Source organism: Melospiza melodia, chromosome 2, assembly GCF_035770615.1.
Source record: "Melospiza melodia melodia isolate bMelMel2 chromosome 2, bMelMel2.pri, whole genome shotgun sequence".
Lineage (NCBI taxonomy): Eukaryota > Metazoa > Chordata > Aves > Passeriformes > Passerellidae > Melospiza > Melospiza melodia.
This window is the reverse complement of record NC_086195.1, coordinates 125,694,803-125,711,690: the sequence shown is the minus strand read 5'-3', so window position 1 is coordinate 125,711,690 and position 16,888 is coordinate 125,694,803. Positions and strand designations below refer to the sequence as shown.

The following is a 16,888-nucleotide window of genomic DNA, read 5'->3' as shown; positions in this document are numbered from 1 at the left end:
TTCTGTTTCTGCATGACAAATTTTGCACTGAGCTATGAAAGACCTGCAGTCCTGGCCATTTCCCATTACATTGTCTGATTTATGTCCAACAGTAACTTCCACCTTTTCCCTTGACCACCCCATTTAGCCCATCTGTGGGGTGCATTAGCTCAGATATCACTGTGTGTGTTGGTATGTTGTCCAGATAAGCTGACCTCATGCATTTCTGTTGGTTTTGTTCTTTGCCTTAGCTTGGCTTTGGATCTTTCCTAGGGATTGTTGGCATCTACCTGGTAGAAAACAGAAGACAAATAGTAAGTAACATTAATTTTAATGTTTAATTACATTTTAATTTAATTTAATTTTTCCTTTTTTTTTTGTATCAGATTGTATTAAATATGAAAAGCAGAGATTTCCAGTTGACTTAAAACTGCTTCAGCCTCAAAGTGTTAGTTATTTGTGTCACCACTTCTGAGAAGCTTTAGAGAAGCATGAATGGGCCAGTAAGATCCTTTATACAAGGCAAAACAAAAGCAGTTTACTTTGTTGTGCTGAATTTACTTTCCTGCTGGTTCAGTGAGTTGAATTGACTGAGGGCAGAATCACTTAAGTGCCAGAGCTTGGCCAGGACCATCTAACTGGGAAAAAGATGGGAAGAGAGCAAAATAGCAGTTTGAGCAGCAACAAGTGACATGAACAGCTCCACTGTAGCAGATGATATCCTGTCCCAGAAGTTTGTCAGGAACACTTTCCTGAAACAATATTTGTTAAATAGAAGGAAAAAAATCCAGAGCTCTTGCTGTTAAGACTGCCTGGCTATGTCAGACAGGATCTGAGATGCTGTGTGATTTGTTTGTAAATTTAGCTTGGCTTCCCAAATACTTAGCTTTTATTTGTATGAGGAAGTCATAGAAAGTCTTTGGGGCATTTGGGTAAAGGAGGGTGTAAGAAGGAGGAAGGAATTTGTAGGAATTCTTAACAATTTACTTTTGCTCTTTGCAAAAAGTAACAATCTTGGTTGAATAACAGCATGTCCAATGGGCACTTCACAGTAGACTGATTATAGCCAAGCATCATGAAATATGATTCATTTCATAATGCAGAGCTTTCCGTGGTGTAAATCAAGAGTGGTGTTAAGCTCAGAGGAGGAACTGATGGATTTAGCTTGCATTTTACTAATAAGTAACTACTTTACTTACAAATAGTCATAATATCACTCCTTCATAGTATATCACTCTTTTTTTGCATTACCTGTAAGTGTCAGTAGTGTATTTACAAGAATTCCCTTGCTTTTAACTTCTGTTTCTAGCTGGGTTTCACAAAGAAATAAGATTTATAAAGCTGTGATATTGGTCTCTTCTTTTTCTGTTCTCTCTTCCATTTTTTGAACATGTTGTCCATGTTCCAAGCAAATTCGGGAGGGAGGTAGAAGCTTCAAAGGTGTGCAATTCCTTCAAGTTTCATGAAAATTCACAAGTGGGTAGAAGAGAGAGTTGTGACTTAGTTCCTCCACAGTGGTAAAGGCTGCAATGTCAGCTCACCACTATTTAAAAGTAGAGAATCCAAATGGGACATGACCTGTGAGACAAAAATCCGCAGTAGGTCAGGTGTCACTGATTTTGCTACTAACAAAACAGCTTAATTAAGAACTAATGCTCCTGGTTTCTACATCAGAGACCAGGGTGAACAGCAGGTTCCAAGTTGCAGGCTCAGTGCTGGGCAGATGAAAATAGCTTTATCTTCCACAGCATTCATACTACCTTACTAACAGGCATAATATTTTAGGGTTGTTTGGTTTTTCACTTTTCTTCTAATCTGCCTTGTGGTTTTCTATGCTTCTGTCCTTAGCAAAAGTAAAATGTCTGAAAAGCCAAAAGGTGGCAAAGCAGCAGTTAAAGTATGTATTCCTTGACATGTTGTGTCATTTACATGGGGACTGTGGAGACATAAGTGTCCAGTATGCTTGGGATTAGTGCCTGTTTGCATTTCCCAGCATGGAACAAGGAAAACCACCTTCTGCTTATAACATTTACAGATTATTTGGCTGTTGGAAGATTGGGTTTCTGGGGAGTAGACTAAGAGAATACCTAGAAATTTTAATTATGCATCTTGCCTTGAGACCCATCCACAGTGGGTCTTTTAACGCTGTCTTTGCTGAGACTGAGCTGATGGTTTTAAAAGTTTTGGACATGACATTGAAAGGGTTTACAATGGAAGGCAGTAGCTACTCCTTGGGACATAACTGAGAATATATGTTTGGAAGGGTTTAGGGCAGCTTTAACAAATTTGCAACCATCATTATAAAGATTGAAAGTAACACAGAAATGTAGAATAAATGTTGTACACCTATACCTAAAAACTATATGCATTGCAGCAGGACAAAAGGGAGTGGAAAGGAAAAGAAATTGCTTACTCAGTTAATTCTATTTTAACTAGACTACCTTTGAGCAGTTACTGCAGTATAATTTGAATTTAACCCATGTAGCTCTGACAGTTATCTGGCCCCTGTAATGACTCAGTACTTCATTTTTTATTTGTTATTTCAATTGAAAATGAATGCAAAATCAGTTTCACTAGTGGAAAAAGTCTATTTTAAATTGACCATTCTACTTAAATCTATTTCTCTTTTTGTCTTGAAGTTCTATTTCACTGTGACCTGTCCATTTTAAGTCCAGGTTCTTTCATGGTTGATGAAATGGTAAATGCAACATAAAATATATAATGATTAGCAGAACCAATACAGCAAAATCCCAGCATTCAGTAACTGATGAGCGTGGAGTTTGAGAAAGAACAAAAGTACAGTTAGGCAGAGTGGAACAATGGTCTATTCTTAAAACATAACATTAATAATGTTGCACTTCTTTGACCTCCTTCTTGGCATCCCAGAGCCCGCAGTGGGAGTTCAATGTGCTGACCAAGGTATAACCCTTAATTCAAAGGAACTGCTGCTTGAAGAAGCAGGCTCTGCCTCATTGACTAGCATGATTTCACTTCAGCTCTTAGCATTTGTGCTTGGCTCTGATATGCAAAGCTTGGCAGCAGCAGAACAAAATTTCCCTTTGACTGAAGATTTGCACTGATTTGGGATGCTTCTAACTGGCAAACAGAAGGCATTTCAAGCATAATGTGTCACTGTTCCTTTTTGTCTCTCTTGCACTCTGCAAAGCAGGTTATGGATTGAAGGGCAGTGCGTAGCTGGGCGTTGTTTCATTCCAAAGGCACACTTAGTCCAGCCAGATGAGTGAAAAACATGATACTGCCCAAATCAAATGGATTTGATTGTAAGACGTGAAGTGTTCTTGCTTGTTTGCTTGCTTGCCATCTCCTCACATTACAAAGTATTTCCAGTTAGGAAGTGAATGCTGAAATTACATACAGGAGTGGGGAAGGCTGGGTATGCAGGGGGCTCCTGGCAATAGAGTTGAGCTGAGAGCAGTGAGTAATGCTGAGGGAGAGCTCTTTCTCCTCAGAAAATATGTATTTTCTGAGGAGGTGGCACGAGCTTGCACCCAGAAATGAATCACTCCCTGAATGTGCAATGTCGATGTGACACCATGCAGTTTTAGCTAAGCCTGTGCATAAACCGAGCAATGGCTCACAGCTTCCACTCACACTTCTCTCCAGTGCCAGCCTCACCCAGCCATAGTGTTTGCAAGGCTGAAAATGAGCACCCTGAAGCTGTGGTGCCTTCAAGAGCAGCATCATAGCGGCCAGGGTTTGAATGTTTGCAGTATCACAGTGCTGCCTGCAAGAGCCCTCACTAGGGCTGTGGGAGCTGCAATGAGAGCAGCACAGCTGTGGCAGAGAGCAGACAGGAAGGGCTTGGGAGGAGGTACAGGAGAAAAAAGGACACAGGGAGGATGGGGAGGGGTCATTGGAGCAGGAGTGACCCGTCATGAGATAGTGAGTAATCACAATCTTGGTAATTAGGGTGGAAGCAGCTGTGTGAAGCAGGTCTGACACCCAAAGTCATCCACTGCTGAGGCTTCCTCATGTTTTCTTCATGCTAAAACATTTAATTTTCTCACTGACATGTCTAAGATATACTCACATATAAATCTAGTGCTCAGCCTGGTCCTTGACTTGTTCAGAGAAATGGAGGCAAAGCTTCCAACAAAGCAGAATTTGAAAACATGAGGAAGGTACAAACATGGAGCTCTGCACGCAGACAGAAAAGGCAAAGCTATTTATTCAGGCTTCTCAAGGGATGCTAACTTTAGGTGCCTTAATATGCTTGCTTCCCAACAAGAGTTGGATTTTGAATGAAGTGTTGAAAAGACGCTATAGCTGAAGTTGGAGAAACAAAGCAATAATTTTCTCTTCTGATTTCAGTTGATAGACTTCCCTTACAGTGCAAGCATCCCTGTCCTGCATTGACATTGTGTGAGGTAGGATTTTAGTATAATCTCTGATTATTTCTTAACCCCGGACTTTACCTCTGTTTCAGAATAGAGGATTTTTTTAAGCAGGTACATGTGTGAGCCAACCTTCAGAAGAGGCAAACCTCTTTCACTTTTTTTCAAAACCAATATATCTTAGAAATTATGCCCATCAGAAAATGCCCACTGGGCATTTTATGTAAAGGTGATGGTTATTAATATATACACCCCTCAAAAATACTGCTACATATACACCTAATTAGCTCTCTTCAAACATGTTCTGTTTCATTTGCTGTTTGCAAATCAAACATTCTGAAGAATTGAGCTTTAGTGCAGATTTTGATCAAAGATACTAATTACTGATTGATTTCATATCACTTATTAAGCTAATTAAAGCAGCTTGTTTTAATAAAGAAAGAAATTCTGAAATTCTGCAGATCCCCTGAGGTTATCTTTGATGTTCCTTTGCAAATAAATGGAAGAAGCCTTTCCTATTGCAGAGGAAATGCAGAACATGTAAAGGTAATCTTTGTAACTACCAAGGTATTATTTCTCTCCTGGTTTAGGAGTTTCTGGCAGAGTTAACAGCACTTCTTTCTTTCAGTGTTGATTTTCTGTATGCTGATATTTCACACAGTTCTGAGAAAAACAATTAATGCTGAGGTAAAAACTTTAAGAATGGAAGATATTAGTAATTATCCTTCTCTCGTTTAGCATCTTTGAAATTATTGAAATGGAAAAGATCTACTGATGCCTTTTCAGGCATAAATGTGTGCTAGGTTTTGTGGTGTGATCTAACTGCACATTTCAGAAACAGACAAGATTTATATAAAGATAATCAGAATAGGTTGACACACTTGAATGAGCTTGAATGGCTCCTCTTTATGAATCTGCATTTTTTCAAAATATAACAGCATCTTATTAGCTGATAACTTCAAGTAGCTTATTCTTTGAGAATGTCTTCCTGCTCTCATGACTAGCTCTTCAAGACTGTGATGAGGTGCTCTTCAGAGGCATCTTGTTTTCTCCTTAGGTTCTGGAAGAGACCTTGAAGGGTGGTTTACACTACATTCTGGAGTTGTAGTTAGCTAAAGTGTGGTAAGAAAAATCCTGTGTTAAGTGACAATTATATTTCTCTTCTATAATATTGAGTATATTGCAGAAGATATCATACTAGAATTCTGTGTTATTTCTAGTTAAGAGCAGACCAGCCTAAGTGTAGATGGCCCATAAGCATGGTGAAGTCTTGGGTATTAGCTGCCTTATTGTGCAGGAATCAGCATTGAGGCCCCTTTTAACCCTTTTTGGAAGGGATTTGGAATGTGGTCTATCCATGGTTGGTCTGGGAAATCTGTGTTATTCCCTGTAATGCAGGAAAATATTCCACAAAAACAGGAGTAGAAGTGAGATGAATAACTGGAAATGTTTTGAAGGCCAAGTTATTTCAGCTGTAGAGGAGGAGGGTAGGTGATATATTGGTGGGTATGAAAGCACCTTCCAAAAGGAAGACAAGTAAAATTAAAAGAAGAAAGTTCTGTGGGCAAGTAAAATGTAAAGAAGTGGAAAAGTTGTTTCTAATAGTCTAATATTATGAGAGATATTTTTCTATTATTAGTGTTATATAGTCCATGAATAAAGACCAAGTAAAATACTTTGGATTTCGTTATGCAGTTCTTTGACCTTGTGAACTTAATGTGAGGATTTCCAATTTATAATAAATGTAAATACCCACTGACACAAAGAGCTCTTTTATCTCCCTTCCTTTGCTCCTTCCTCTGTCTTGCTGACTCCTTCTGCTCCTCTGCCCTGCCCTGGCTATAAATACTCTGCACTGGTTAAGTGAGTAAAAAGGTTCACAGCCAAGTGAGCATCAGACACAGCACAAGTTCACTGGTGGGGCTGCATGGGTAAGGGTGGAGAGGAATCTGTGGAAGGAGGGAACAAGACTTGTCCCTTTTGCCAGGAATAATCTGTTATATCAACTCACTGTGGTGTGAAACCATCATCTAAGTGTTGTCAGTGAGTGAAATGCCTGAAGATAGATAGCATAAATTTCCCAACAGTGTTGGAGAATTTTGAAGCATCAAAAATAGATGCTTTCACTGTGCAATTTATGAAAGGAGGTGTGGGAAGTGTTTCAGCTCTTCCCTGATCTAGTTCCTTATGGATTGGCATTTCATATTACATGTCTACATGTGTATGCTTTCAGATTTTACCAGCACAGATTCATCAGCTAGACATGCAAATATTTATTTATATGTAAATATTTTAATATAGAAATCTAGTATGAAATTATAACCATGTAATACCTAACCTGTAATATATGCTCACACATGTACCTTTATGAATTTACAGCTGACATGTCCTGGAAAATACCTGTAATAATGACAAAGGGGTCTATGCCACTGTGCCACTGACATTATGTCTTTATTTTGCAAAGTGCTTTTTACACTCTTCATAGATGTGTGTGCCAGGTGGTTTCAGCTGTAATGGGAAGCACAGTCAGGTCTGTAGCAATCTTTGTGCTCCATCATCAGGGCTGTGTCTGACACAGCTAGAGATGACACCAAGTACCTCCACCTGCAGCCCAGCACTGTAGTTCTTCCCTCCCACACAGCCCTCTGCGGGTCCCCGGGTTGTACCAGTCTCAGGTCTTACCCACCTCAGGTTTCTCACCTCACTGGAAGACAGAAGTGGAATGTTGGTTACAAAAGGAGAAATTTTGAAAGAGATTCTTTGGTTTCTATTTGGAGAGCTTCCTTGGCAACAGGAATTACTTTAGTTTGCTTCTGGAAGCTTAAATTCAATAGAAACAGAAAGATGCATACCTGTATGAATGAAAATGTCTCTCCACCACCAGAGCTTATTTCCAATACTGAAATCTTTAAAGGCTGTCACCATTCTTTAGAGTCAGAGACTCAAGCCACAAAGTCAGTTTAAGTTCTCTATCTTATTAAATGGCAGTCTTTTGGGATGTGGTTCCTTTGAGATCTTGCTTGGGAACAGCACACAGGATCAAGTGCATAATAGAGCACTTCTTAGCTGCCAGTTTGTTTTCTTGTGCTGTTTATGTAATGAAAGCATTTCTGTCACACAGCTGAAAACAAAAGTAAACCTGATGACCCATGAAATGAGTTTGTGGAACAATGAAGATGTCAATTACTCTTCCTAGCAGGCAGGAGCATGGGCTAGAAAGTGTCAGTAAGGAATCTAATTTCTGGTGTGTGCATGGTGAAGAAGGTGAGGTGGGCTGTGCCCTGTGGAAAGGACAGGCAGTTTCTGAACCTCTTGTGGAAGAATTAGCGCAAATTAAATAGCCGACATCCCTGATGGACAGATACAATCTTCCAGACCCTGCAGGTAGAATTTCACCACCAAAAAACCTTGTAATTAATGCATTTCTTTAAAGAGGATGTGTGTATGTAATTACTGTTCAGGGAAAGAGGATTTGTCAAAACAGAGACTTTGGTGTAAAAACAGTTCTTGCTGCTCAAACAGTCAGCTCTGACAGTCTCAATCTGTGTAAATTCCACCATTTTTTATCAGGAAGCATAAACTTTTATGACACATGGTATGCTATATATTTTTGGGTTATTGTTCTCATACCACCCAGAACAGCTGTTTAAGTGATGAAATGACCTTGTTCCAGCTTAAGCAATAAAAGAGCATCCATAAAAAGAAGTATGTGATGAATTCCTGTAATGTCAGCACTGTTAATCAGTGAATCTAAATTTGTTTCACTTTTGTTCCCTTTCCTTTAATGCTGTGTTTAGCTTTTTCTTTTAGAGTGAATTTGATGTCCCCAAGTGTGTAATAATTTTTAACTGTTCTTATCTAAGTGCTTTTGTTGATATTTGCCAAGAGGAATTCTTACCAGTTTGAAGTGCCTACTCGACTAAGTCTTGATTAAACTGGTTCCAAAACCATTAGCATTTCTCCAGCTGTGAATCAAGGTGATTTTTTTTCCCTTTTCTATGTAAGGGTGGCCAGAGAGTGGCACTATCTGGAAAAGCACACTAGACTGAGCTGCCCTGAGGAGCCCCAGTGCTGCCCTACATAACAATGGGAGTCTGAAACAGAGGAAAGGGGGCTGATCGCACACCTGATTTAATGGGATGGAAGAAAAGTAGAGCAGCTATTAAAAAAATATCTCTAAAAGGAGTGAAAACACAGGAGCAGAGCAGATGAAGTGCATCTCCTTGAAATAAGAAGTTCAGCCAGTAGGGGGTTGGATCAATTCAGACTTGGGACAAAATACAGCAGTGTTGTTTGAATGAGTAGAGTAAAGCTGAGATGTGCTGCTGCTAGAAGGAAATCAGGAACTGCAGTAATGGTTACCAGGATGATCTAATAAAGCTAACCCTGCACCTGGAAAAAAAAAAAAATCCTTTTTTTTTTGGTTTCCTTCTGTTTCTTCTGTTGAAAAATGCAAAGCAAGTTCAGTTCTGTTTCATTTTTTTGAAAATTGTTTTAATAATATCTGTTGGACTCCAGTGAAGTATCAGATTCTACCAAAATCCTAGGAGACTTGATAGTGCATCATCAGTGGTGGCATTTTTAACTGAATCAAGACAAGCATTTTACTCATCAGTGAATGAATTATCTTGAATTTAATATGTGTTCATTTACACATAAATCATATTCATTCTCTGATTGCAATGTAATGGTGACTCCAGTTTCAAATTCTTAAGTGCACAGAAGCTTCTTGATATGGGTTTTTATTCTGTAGATTGGTCATTCTAGTAAAGATTTGCTTTGCTAAAACAATTTGAAATAATTTCCTAGCTATTTTAAGTCTGGTTTTGTAGCTGATATTAGATTATGAGAGAAGAAAGAATGTATTAATCAGGTAACCTTTCCCAGTAATTTTGTTTCATATTTCGTAATGGCTATTGATTGAATTCCTGCCAATCTTTCATTGCTTGAAGACAAAAATATATGAAAATTTGTCTTTATTTCATATAATGTTTTTCACAGAAACTGTGTCTTCATGTGTTCTTCAAGTTAGAAAAAAAAGACAAGATGAATTATAGAAAGAGCAAAGCAAATGCCTTGGCATAAGTTAAGGATTAATGCTCAAGACAACATTTCTAGAGGGTGAAAACAACAGAGAGACCTAGATCAGGGAACTATTAGAACTAGCATACAAGCTTTTATTTGGACAGTACAATGTTAGGGCAAAAAGTTTCCATGCTACTTTTCTAGAGATAGTTTTGAACTCTGGGCTTTCATGCCCTAAAGGGAAATAGCAAGCAAAGCTGGCTGGGTGAGCCATCCTGCCCTGGGTGAGCCCTCCTGCCATGGGTGAGCCCTCCTGCCCTGGGTGAGCCCTCCTGCCATGGGTGAGCCCTCCTGCCATGGGTGATCCCTCCCTCCATGGGTGAGCCCTCCTGCCCTGCATGAGCCCTCCTGCCATGGGTGATCGCTCCTGTCATGGGTGAGCCCTCCTGCCCTGGGTGATCCCTCCTGCCATGGGTGAGCCCTCCTGCCATGGGTGATCGCTCCTGTCATGGGTGAGCCCTCCCTCCATGGGTGAGCCCTCCTGCCCTGGGTGATCCCTCCCTCCATGGGGTGAGCCCTCCTGCCCTGCATGAGCCCTCCTGCCCTGGGTGAGCCCTCCTGCCCTGGGTGAGCCCTCCTGCCATGGGTGAGCCATCCTGCCATGGGTGAGCCCTCCTGCCCTGGGTGAACCCTCCTGCCATGGGTGAGCCCTCCTGCCCTGGGTGAACCCTCCTGCCATGGGTGAGCCCTCCTGCCATGGGTGAGCCCTCCTGCCCTGGGTGAGCCCTCCTGCCATGGGTGAGCCCTCCTGCCATGGGTGAGCCCTCCTGCCATGGGTGAGCCATCCTGTCATGGGTGAACCCTCCTGCCATGGGTGATCCCTCCCTCCATGGGGTGAGCCCTCCTGCCATGGGTGAGCCATCCTGCCATGGGTGAGCCCTCCTGCCATGGGTGAGCCCTCCTGCCCTGGGTGAGCCCTCCTGCCCTGGGTGAGCCCTCCTGCCCTAGGTGAGCCCTCCCTCCATGGGTGAGCCCTCCTGTCCTGCATGAGCCCTCCTGCCCTGGGTGAGCCCTCCTGCCATGGGACCCAGCACAGCCATCACACAACCCCAGGTCTGTGTGAGTGTGCTCAGATGCTCCATTCCCCTCTCTCCATAACAAGCTGCCACAGTAAGTGGTACAAGAAAAGTTCCCAGCAACTTGAGCAGTCTGTTCATCTGATGAGTAAAGTAGTCCCTGTCTTAAAGATGTCTGTGTGTGCCTTTAGGAGCTGGAGTAAGCAGGCTAAGGACCTGTGCTCCCTTTTGTCACAGACATATTTTATGGAAAATCCTTTCGTTAGCATCTTTTCTCCTGAGAAGCTGAGAAGCTTCAGCTTCTCCATGCTTTGCTGCTTTGGAATGTGATTTGGAGAATTGTTTACCCAGCATGTGAAGTTGTTTTTACTTGATGACCAATGACAACCACCTATGTCGAGGCTGTGAGCAGTCACAAGATTTTATTATCATTCCTTTCCTTTCTATTCCTTGCTAGCCTTCTGATTAAATCCTTTCTTCTATGCTTTTAGTATAGTTTAGTTGAGGCAGAGTGGAAATTTTCCTAGGTAGAAATCCATTTTGATTTAAGTAGAATGTACATATTTGAGTTAAGTCTGTAGCTTGCTGTGTAGTCTGACTGCCTGTTCTCTTCAAGGGCCTGTGCTTGGAGGGACTGCTTCAGCCAAAGACAAGAGATAAGGAGGGAGAGGAGGGGCATACAGAGCAGGGCAACCGGACCCAGGAGTTCCTTCTGAAGAATTAGTAGCAAGTGTCACCGAAATCAGTAGAATGAATATGTATGAACCTATTGTGAAATTGCATGCATATGTATTTGAGAGGGAGATAAAAAGAGATCTAGAGTTCCCAAAGGTACACATGTCATTTCAAGAGAACGATTCCCACATGCCTCCAGCGCTGTAATAAATATACCGGCTTTACAACTTTCACAAAAGTTGCAGAGTTTTGTTTATCTCCGCAAAACACAGTATATAATTTTATTTTAATATAATATATATAATAATAAATCAGTCTACTGAAACATGGAGTCAAGATTTTCATCTCTTCCCTCGTCCTGGGACCCCTGCGAACACCACCACATTTGGTGACTCTGAGTGAGGAACATTTTCCTACACCCTTTCTTTTCTTACTCAGCTGTGCTGCATAAACCTGCTTGGGCTGGGGGAGAGCCAGGACTGCTCAGTCACCCTGCTGCACATTTCCCATCCTTGGATGGGAGTCTTCTGCAGTCCCTTGCCATTGTGTGTAGCCTAAATCATGAACTATCTACAAAAGCTGAGCAGCAGTACCACTGGAAGAGAAAAAGAGGAAAACAATGTGCCTACTTTTTTACATGCCTATGTCTGATAAAAATTAACTGTGACTACCTAAGGTATAACAAAAGATATTGCAAATCCTGCCTTTCACAATTTTCCCCTTCAGGATGTGGGGAAAGGAAAAAAAAAAGATACATTTTCCAAATGAAAATGCCACTTTAATTTTGAAAGTGGATTTTGATCTTGTTTTTTCTTTTTGGCATAATAATTTATACTTCTCATGTGGTTTCTGTATTCTTTTCTCTTTTTTATCTAATTAATTCGACCTTTTTATGCATGTGAGGTTGCTTAAATGTCTCACGGGACTTTTCTCCTGCCTGTGTTACACCAACTGGCCTTTTCATGTTGCTATTTTTCCTAATTATACCTGACACGATACTGGGAAACAGCAGACTTCTTCACAGGTAGTAAAACAAAAATCTCCTTGACCACCAACAACAAAATAACCCCAGTCCTTATGATTTATTCATTACAGCTAAAACCTAGCTTTTACTTTGATAATCCCTAGGACTGTAAATTACATGGAACAGGTGAAACAATCTACTAGTTGCTGTCAGCACTTCTGCCCCTTCCCTTCTGTCATGGCTACATGGTGTCACCTTCTCCTTTGCACTGAATCTAGTGCTCATCTCTCTCTGCAGTCTTCTGATTTAACTCATTTGAGGGAATCAGTAGTTTCTGCCTGTGGAGTGAATTTCACTGGCTTTCTGTGTGTTTGGGTGGGCACAGGAGCTGGGATGAAGGGATGCAGCCCTTTGGGACAGAAAGCAGGAGAAAGGGCTGGACAGCAGACAACCAAAGGATTGAGGAAGAAGATGCCCTTTGAGTTGGCAGTGAGCAAGCAATCACACAGGCTCAAGTCTGTGCCCTGAGGTGCTATTTACAACAGAGAGAGGGAAGGAAATCTGAATTGAAGATCTTTGGTTTTGCTGATAATATTGAACAATATGACTGGACTTGCTGAATTCAACAGTGATAATACTGTGAAAAGGCCATAGGTTTCTAATTTGGTCACTTGATCTAACAATGAGACTTAATCTAAACATGTGACAACACAATCATAGAATCACAGGATGGGTTAGGTTGGGAAGGACCTTGAAAAGATCACCTAGTTCCAGCCCCCCTGCCATGGACAGGCATACCTTCTGCTAGGCCATGTTGCTCAATCCCCATCCAGCCTGGCCTTGGACAGTTCCAGGAATGTGACATCCACAGGTTTTCTGGGCAACCTATTCCAGTGCCTCACCACCTTCACAGTAAGGAATTTCTTCCTAATACCCAATCTAAATTTTCCCTTTTTCAGTTTGAAGCCATTCCCCCTTGTCCTCTTACTACATGGCCCATATCAAAAGTTCCTCTCCAGACTTTTTGTAGGGTTCCTTTAGGAACTGGAATACATAGTTTGGGCAGTCATGAAAGTCTTTCACCATTATGAATTCTTGTGATTGTAACCAGTGCACAGCTATGACTGGAGTTGGCATTAATGAATAACGAACCTGATGTGATCCCATCTCCTGTGGTGTGACAACCCTCCAGCAGAGCCTCAATTACAGCCATGCCATTATTTAAGAACCAGCCTATGGAAAGAGTATGTTGTCAGGCCATAAATTGTGGAGCATATTACCTGGTTAGTGAGAAACCTCCTAATTATCTCAGTTATGAAAACTGTAGGAGTCTTGCTTGTGCTTCATTTTCATCACAGCAGCAAAACATCTGTTCTAAGGGCAGGAAAAAGAATTGGCTGTTGTGTGAGAAGCAGCCGCACAGGAGAGGGCATTCCAATTAGAGAAAATTAATTCACAATAAAAGTAGTTACATACAGGCCCATTTCACAAGACAGGCAGTGCTTAGTTGACAGCAGCATCTGAAATACAATGCAATGCAATGAGTTTAATTATCTTAATTTTGCAGGCCATTAATCTATAGACCTGCTGAGGTACCATGGTAACAGATGCAGCTCCTGGCTGAGATTGTTTGTTCCAGCTCCCTGGTTGCACCGGGGTGAAAAATCATTCTCTGTTTTGGATTTGTGATATGAGTTTTTGTAAACTTCTACTCTTACATCATCATCATCATCATCTGCATTGAAAAAGTGCAGCAGATTTATTTAAGACTACAATTCTGATCTTAGGGTCATGGGGAAATCCAACCAGTAAAAAGGACCACAGAATTAAACTGTAATTTGAGAAATATAATGTTAGGGGCAGCCTACAACAAACTGCCCCATGCATTTCTTTTCCAAATACTTGAACCTGTGTGGGAATAAAAAAGGTCTTTACAAATCTGTGGCATTACATTTACACCCCCTTTTGCAAAGACTTGACTTTGTAGAGCAAAAAATATTGAGTGGCAGTGGTTGTCAATTTACATCAGTCAGGATAATTCTGATTCCTTCTCTGCCTGAAAAAGAATCCCAGGGAGGCTTGATGAACAGCTCAGTGCTTGGAGACATTGGAGGCTGTGCAATGCAGAAGTACCTATTTAGCATGAGGGAAGTGAGTCTGTTAGATGTAATGCAACCTGCATCCAGTACCGAGGTGATTTTGAGAACAAAAATCCATGCATTTTTCAGTCTCATATCTGCTTGGTCTAGATCAAGAGAAGGAAGCATCTCACGCAGCATCTGGTGCTAGAAATTACTGTCATTACCTGAGAAGTTGTGCTCTTTGGTTGAGAATAGGTTGAGGCTAAATTAGAATGATGAGGAAACCAGGGATGTGCCAGAATTGAGAGTGTAGCTAGCTCCCAGAAGTATCCACAGGGCTGTTGGAAACAGCCAGACAGGTGCCAGCCTGTAGCCAGCATGTGCTTCTGCTGAGGAGCAACGTGGCTTTGGGTGGGTCTGCTGGCAAACATTGGCTGCAGGTCTGTGTGTGTCACACCAGGGATGTGGCACCATCAGTGTGTCATTCAGCACAGAGTGTGCCTGGGGACCTGAGGTGCATGTTTGTGTGCAGTGTGTACATGAGAGTGTGCCTGCAGCTGAGCTGGCCTCATCAAACTCAAACATCCTCTTGGCTCTGCTCTCTGGCCAACTCTTAGGGGAATCCTTGTGGGATACATAGCTGCCAACTCCCTGTGCCAGGTGCATTTCTGGCAGCTGAACAAGAGTCTGTGACCAGCATCTCTGGCCACTGTGTGTCCCCTGTTGCCTTCACTACTCTCACTTGTGCAGGAGGGTGATAGTGCAGGCAGTGGTGTTGTATGCCTGCTGAAGGACAGGAGGTTCTCCAAGACAGGTGAATTCTGAAAAAAAATGCAAGTCTTTTCTGAAAGAAGCCAGTATGCAAGAATTTAGCAGTCCAGCCTTTCACTGGTTTTACTTTTTAGAGCATTTTCATAGTTCTGTGACACAGCTGAAGATAGATTACAGCTCTTTAGTTAACACTGTGTACAAAACTCCCTCATTCCATGTGCTGTTTTGTTCTCCCTTTTGCTAAAACCCCTCTGTTAAACAACCGCCTTTTGAGTTTGATTGTTAGGCCCACACAGTACAGTTTTCAGTGTTTAATAGCTGGTTTTATGTCTCCCTTGTAAATAATCAGATGATTGTATTCTATACAAGAGCCAGGAGTAAACATGTTCTGATGGCAACAGCTGGAGAGAAGCCTGGCTGCACATCAATGGAATAGCAAAAGCAAAACTGTTTCTTGAATAACTGTTAGAATATATTGCTATAAATAATGAATAGCTGTCTTGACAAAACATAATGCTGTTGAAAATGGAGATAAGATGATGTGATGGATCAGTATTTATTTTCTTTAAAGTGTTATTTCTTATACCTGTCAGCAAACATTCTCTATCTTTAAATGAGTTGCATTTCTTCTCTTTCTAGACAGTCCTAGGCTTGTGAATTCACTGCTCCACCAATCACCTACTACTCAGGAAAATTAGCTTTTGAATTTACAACAGCTCTTCATTTGGTTGTCCTGGCAATTTTCAGAAGTAATTCATTTTGTACTTTCTTAATAAGCAGTGAGAGATTTGAGAGAGAATATAAATCTATAATTTTATTTTAAGGAATTTTTTAGTGGTGCTCTTGTACTGTCACTTCTTTTGTGGTTCAAATGTATATAAGGCAGTTTCAGTCATAAAAAGCTCTCAGTGTCATGTTCTGCCACTTTGGCATCATGATAAATATTACTTCAGTCAAGAAATGAAATTGATTCTGAAGGGACTGCTCACTGAAGTAGTTGCTAGTAGTTATGGATAGGAACAGCAGGCTGTAAACCTTTGACTTGCACACAATTCCTTGGAAGCATAGATGATCTCCAACATGACTGAGGAGTGCAAAGCTCCTCAGCTTTTTTCTATAGCTCCTTTCTATACTGTGATTTACTGTACCTTTTTATGTGGTCTCCTAAGGCTATATGGTGAAACTGAAAGGCCAGCACACTCATTAGGTGATTTAAGCTATCTCAATGAGTGGAAAATGTTGGTTTGGGGATTGTAGATCATCAATAAATTGTTCATGTGTGAAATGAAAAGCCACCGTGAGGTCAGCTTTCAGTAAATTCATCTTGAGCTCAGGCAATTTGGAAACACCTGGCTTAGCCCAGTAATTATTTGATTGACTGCTATGACTTGAAAAACAAGATAGAGGTATCAGACAATAATGGCTTAATCAGAACTTTTAAACACTACTGCTTTTTCAAATAAAGAGACCAGGATCTACAGCAAATGCAGCTGCCACAGGGCAGCACAGCCCTCTACCCTGCAGTGATAGGAGTCCACAGCCTTCTCAATCTGATGAATTGCATGCCAAGATCTTTAGACAACCAGATTCATGGGACATGACCTTCCACCCTGGAGAGCCATGGGATAGCAGAGGTTGAAGCGTGATGCAGCCAACAGTGTTTTCCTAGGGTTTCAGCAAGAGGGAGCTGGCTGCAGGGGGAATGCAGCAGGCTCCCAAGATCAGCCAGTACCATCTACCTCAGCCACATTTGTGTGTGCCCCTTTTCTCCCCATGCTGAGGATTCCAATTCCACAGCAATCCCTATGTCAGTGCTGGCTCATCTCTGATTGTATGACACATGAGCTGAGGGGAGATTTAAGGAGTGTGTCAGAAAGCATTGTGATTCTTCTGCTTTTAAACTGTACTTTTTGTGAATTCTCCAAGAGCTCTTACCTCCATGTGGGTGATACTGCTTTGATC

At 41.4% G+C, this 16,888-nt stretch overlaps 1 protein-coding gene across 1 annotated transcript in view; it reads left to right on the top strand.

The window, feature by feature from the left end:
* Positions 1 to 16,888, top strand: part of TMEM255B (transmembrane protein 255B) — a 70,080-nt gene that overhangs the window by 11,560 nt on the left and 41,632 nt on the right. The window contains exon 3 of the mRNA XM_063149893.1: positions 231 to 293. Coding sequence (XP_063005963.1) covers positions 231 to 293 — 63 coding nt within the window. The remainder of the gene's footprint in view (positions 1 to 230; positions 294 to 16,888) is intronic.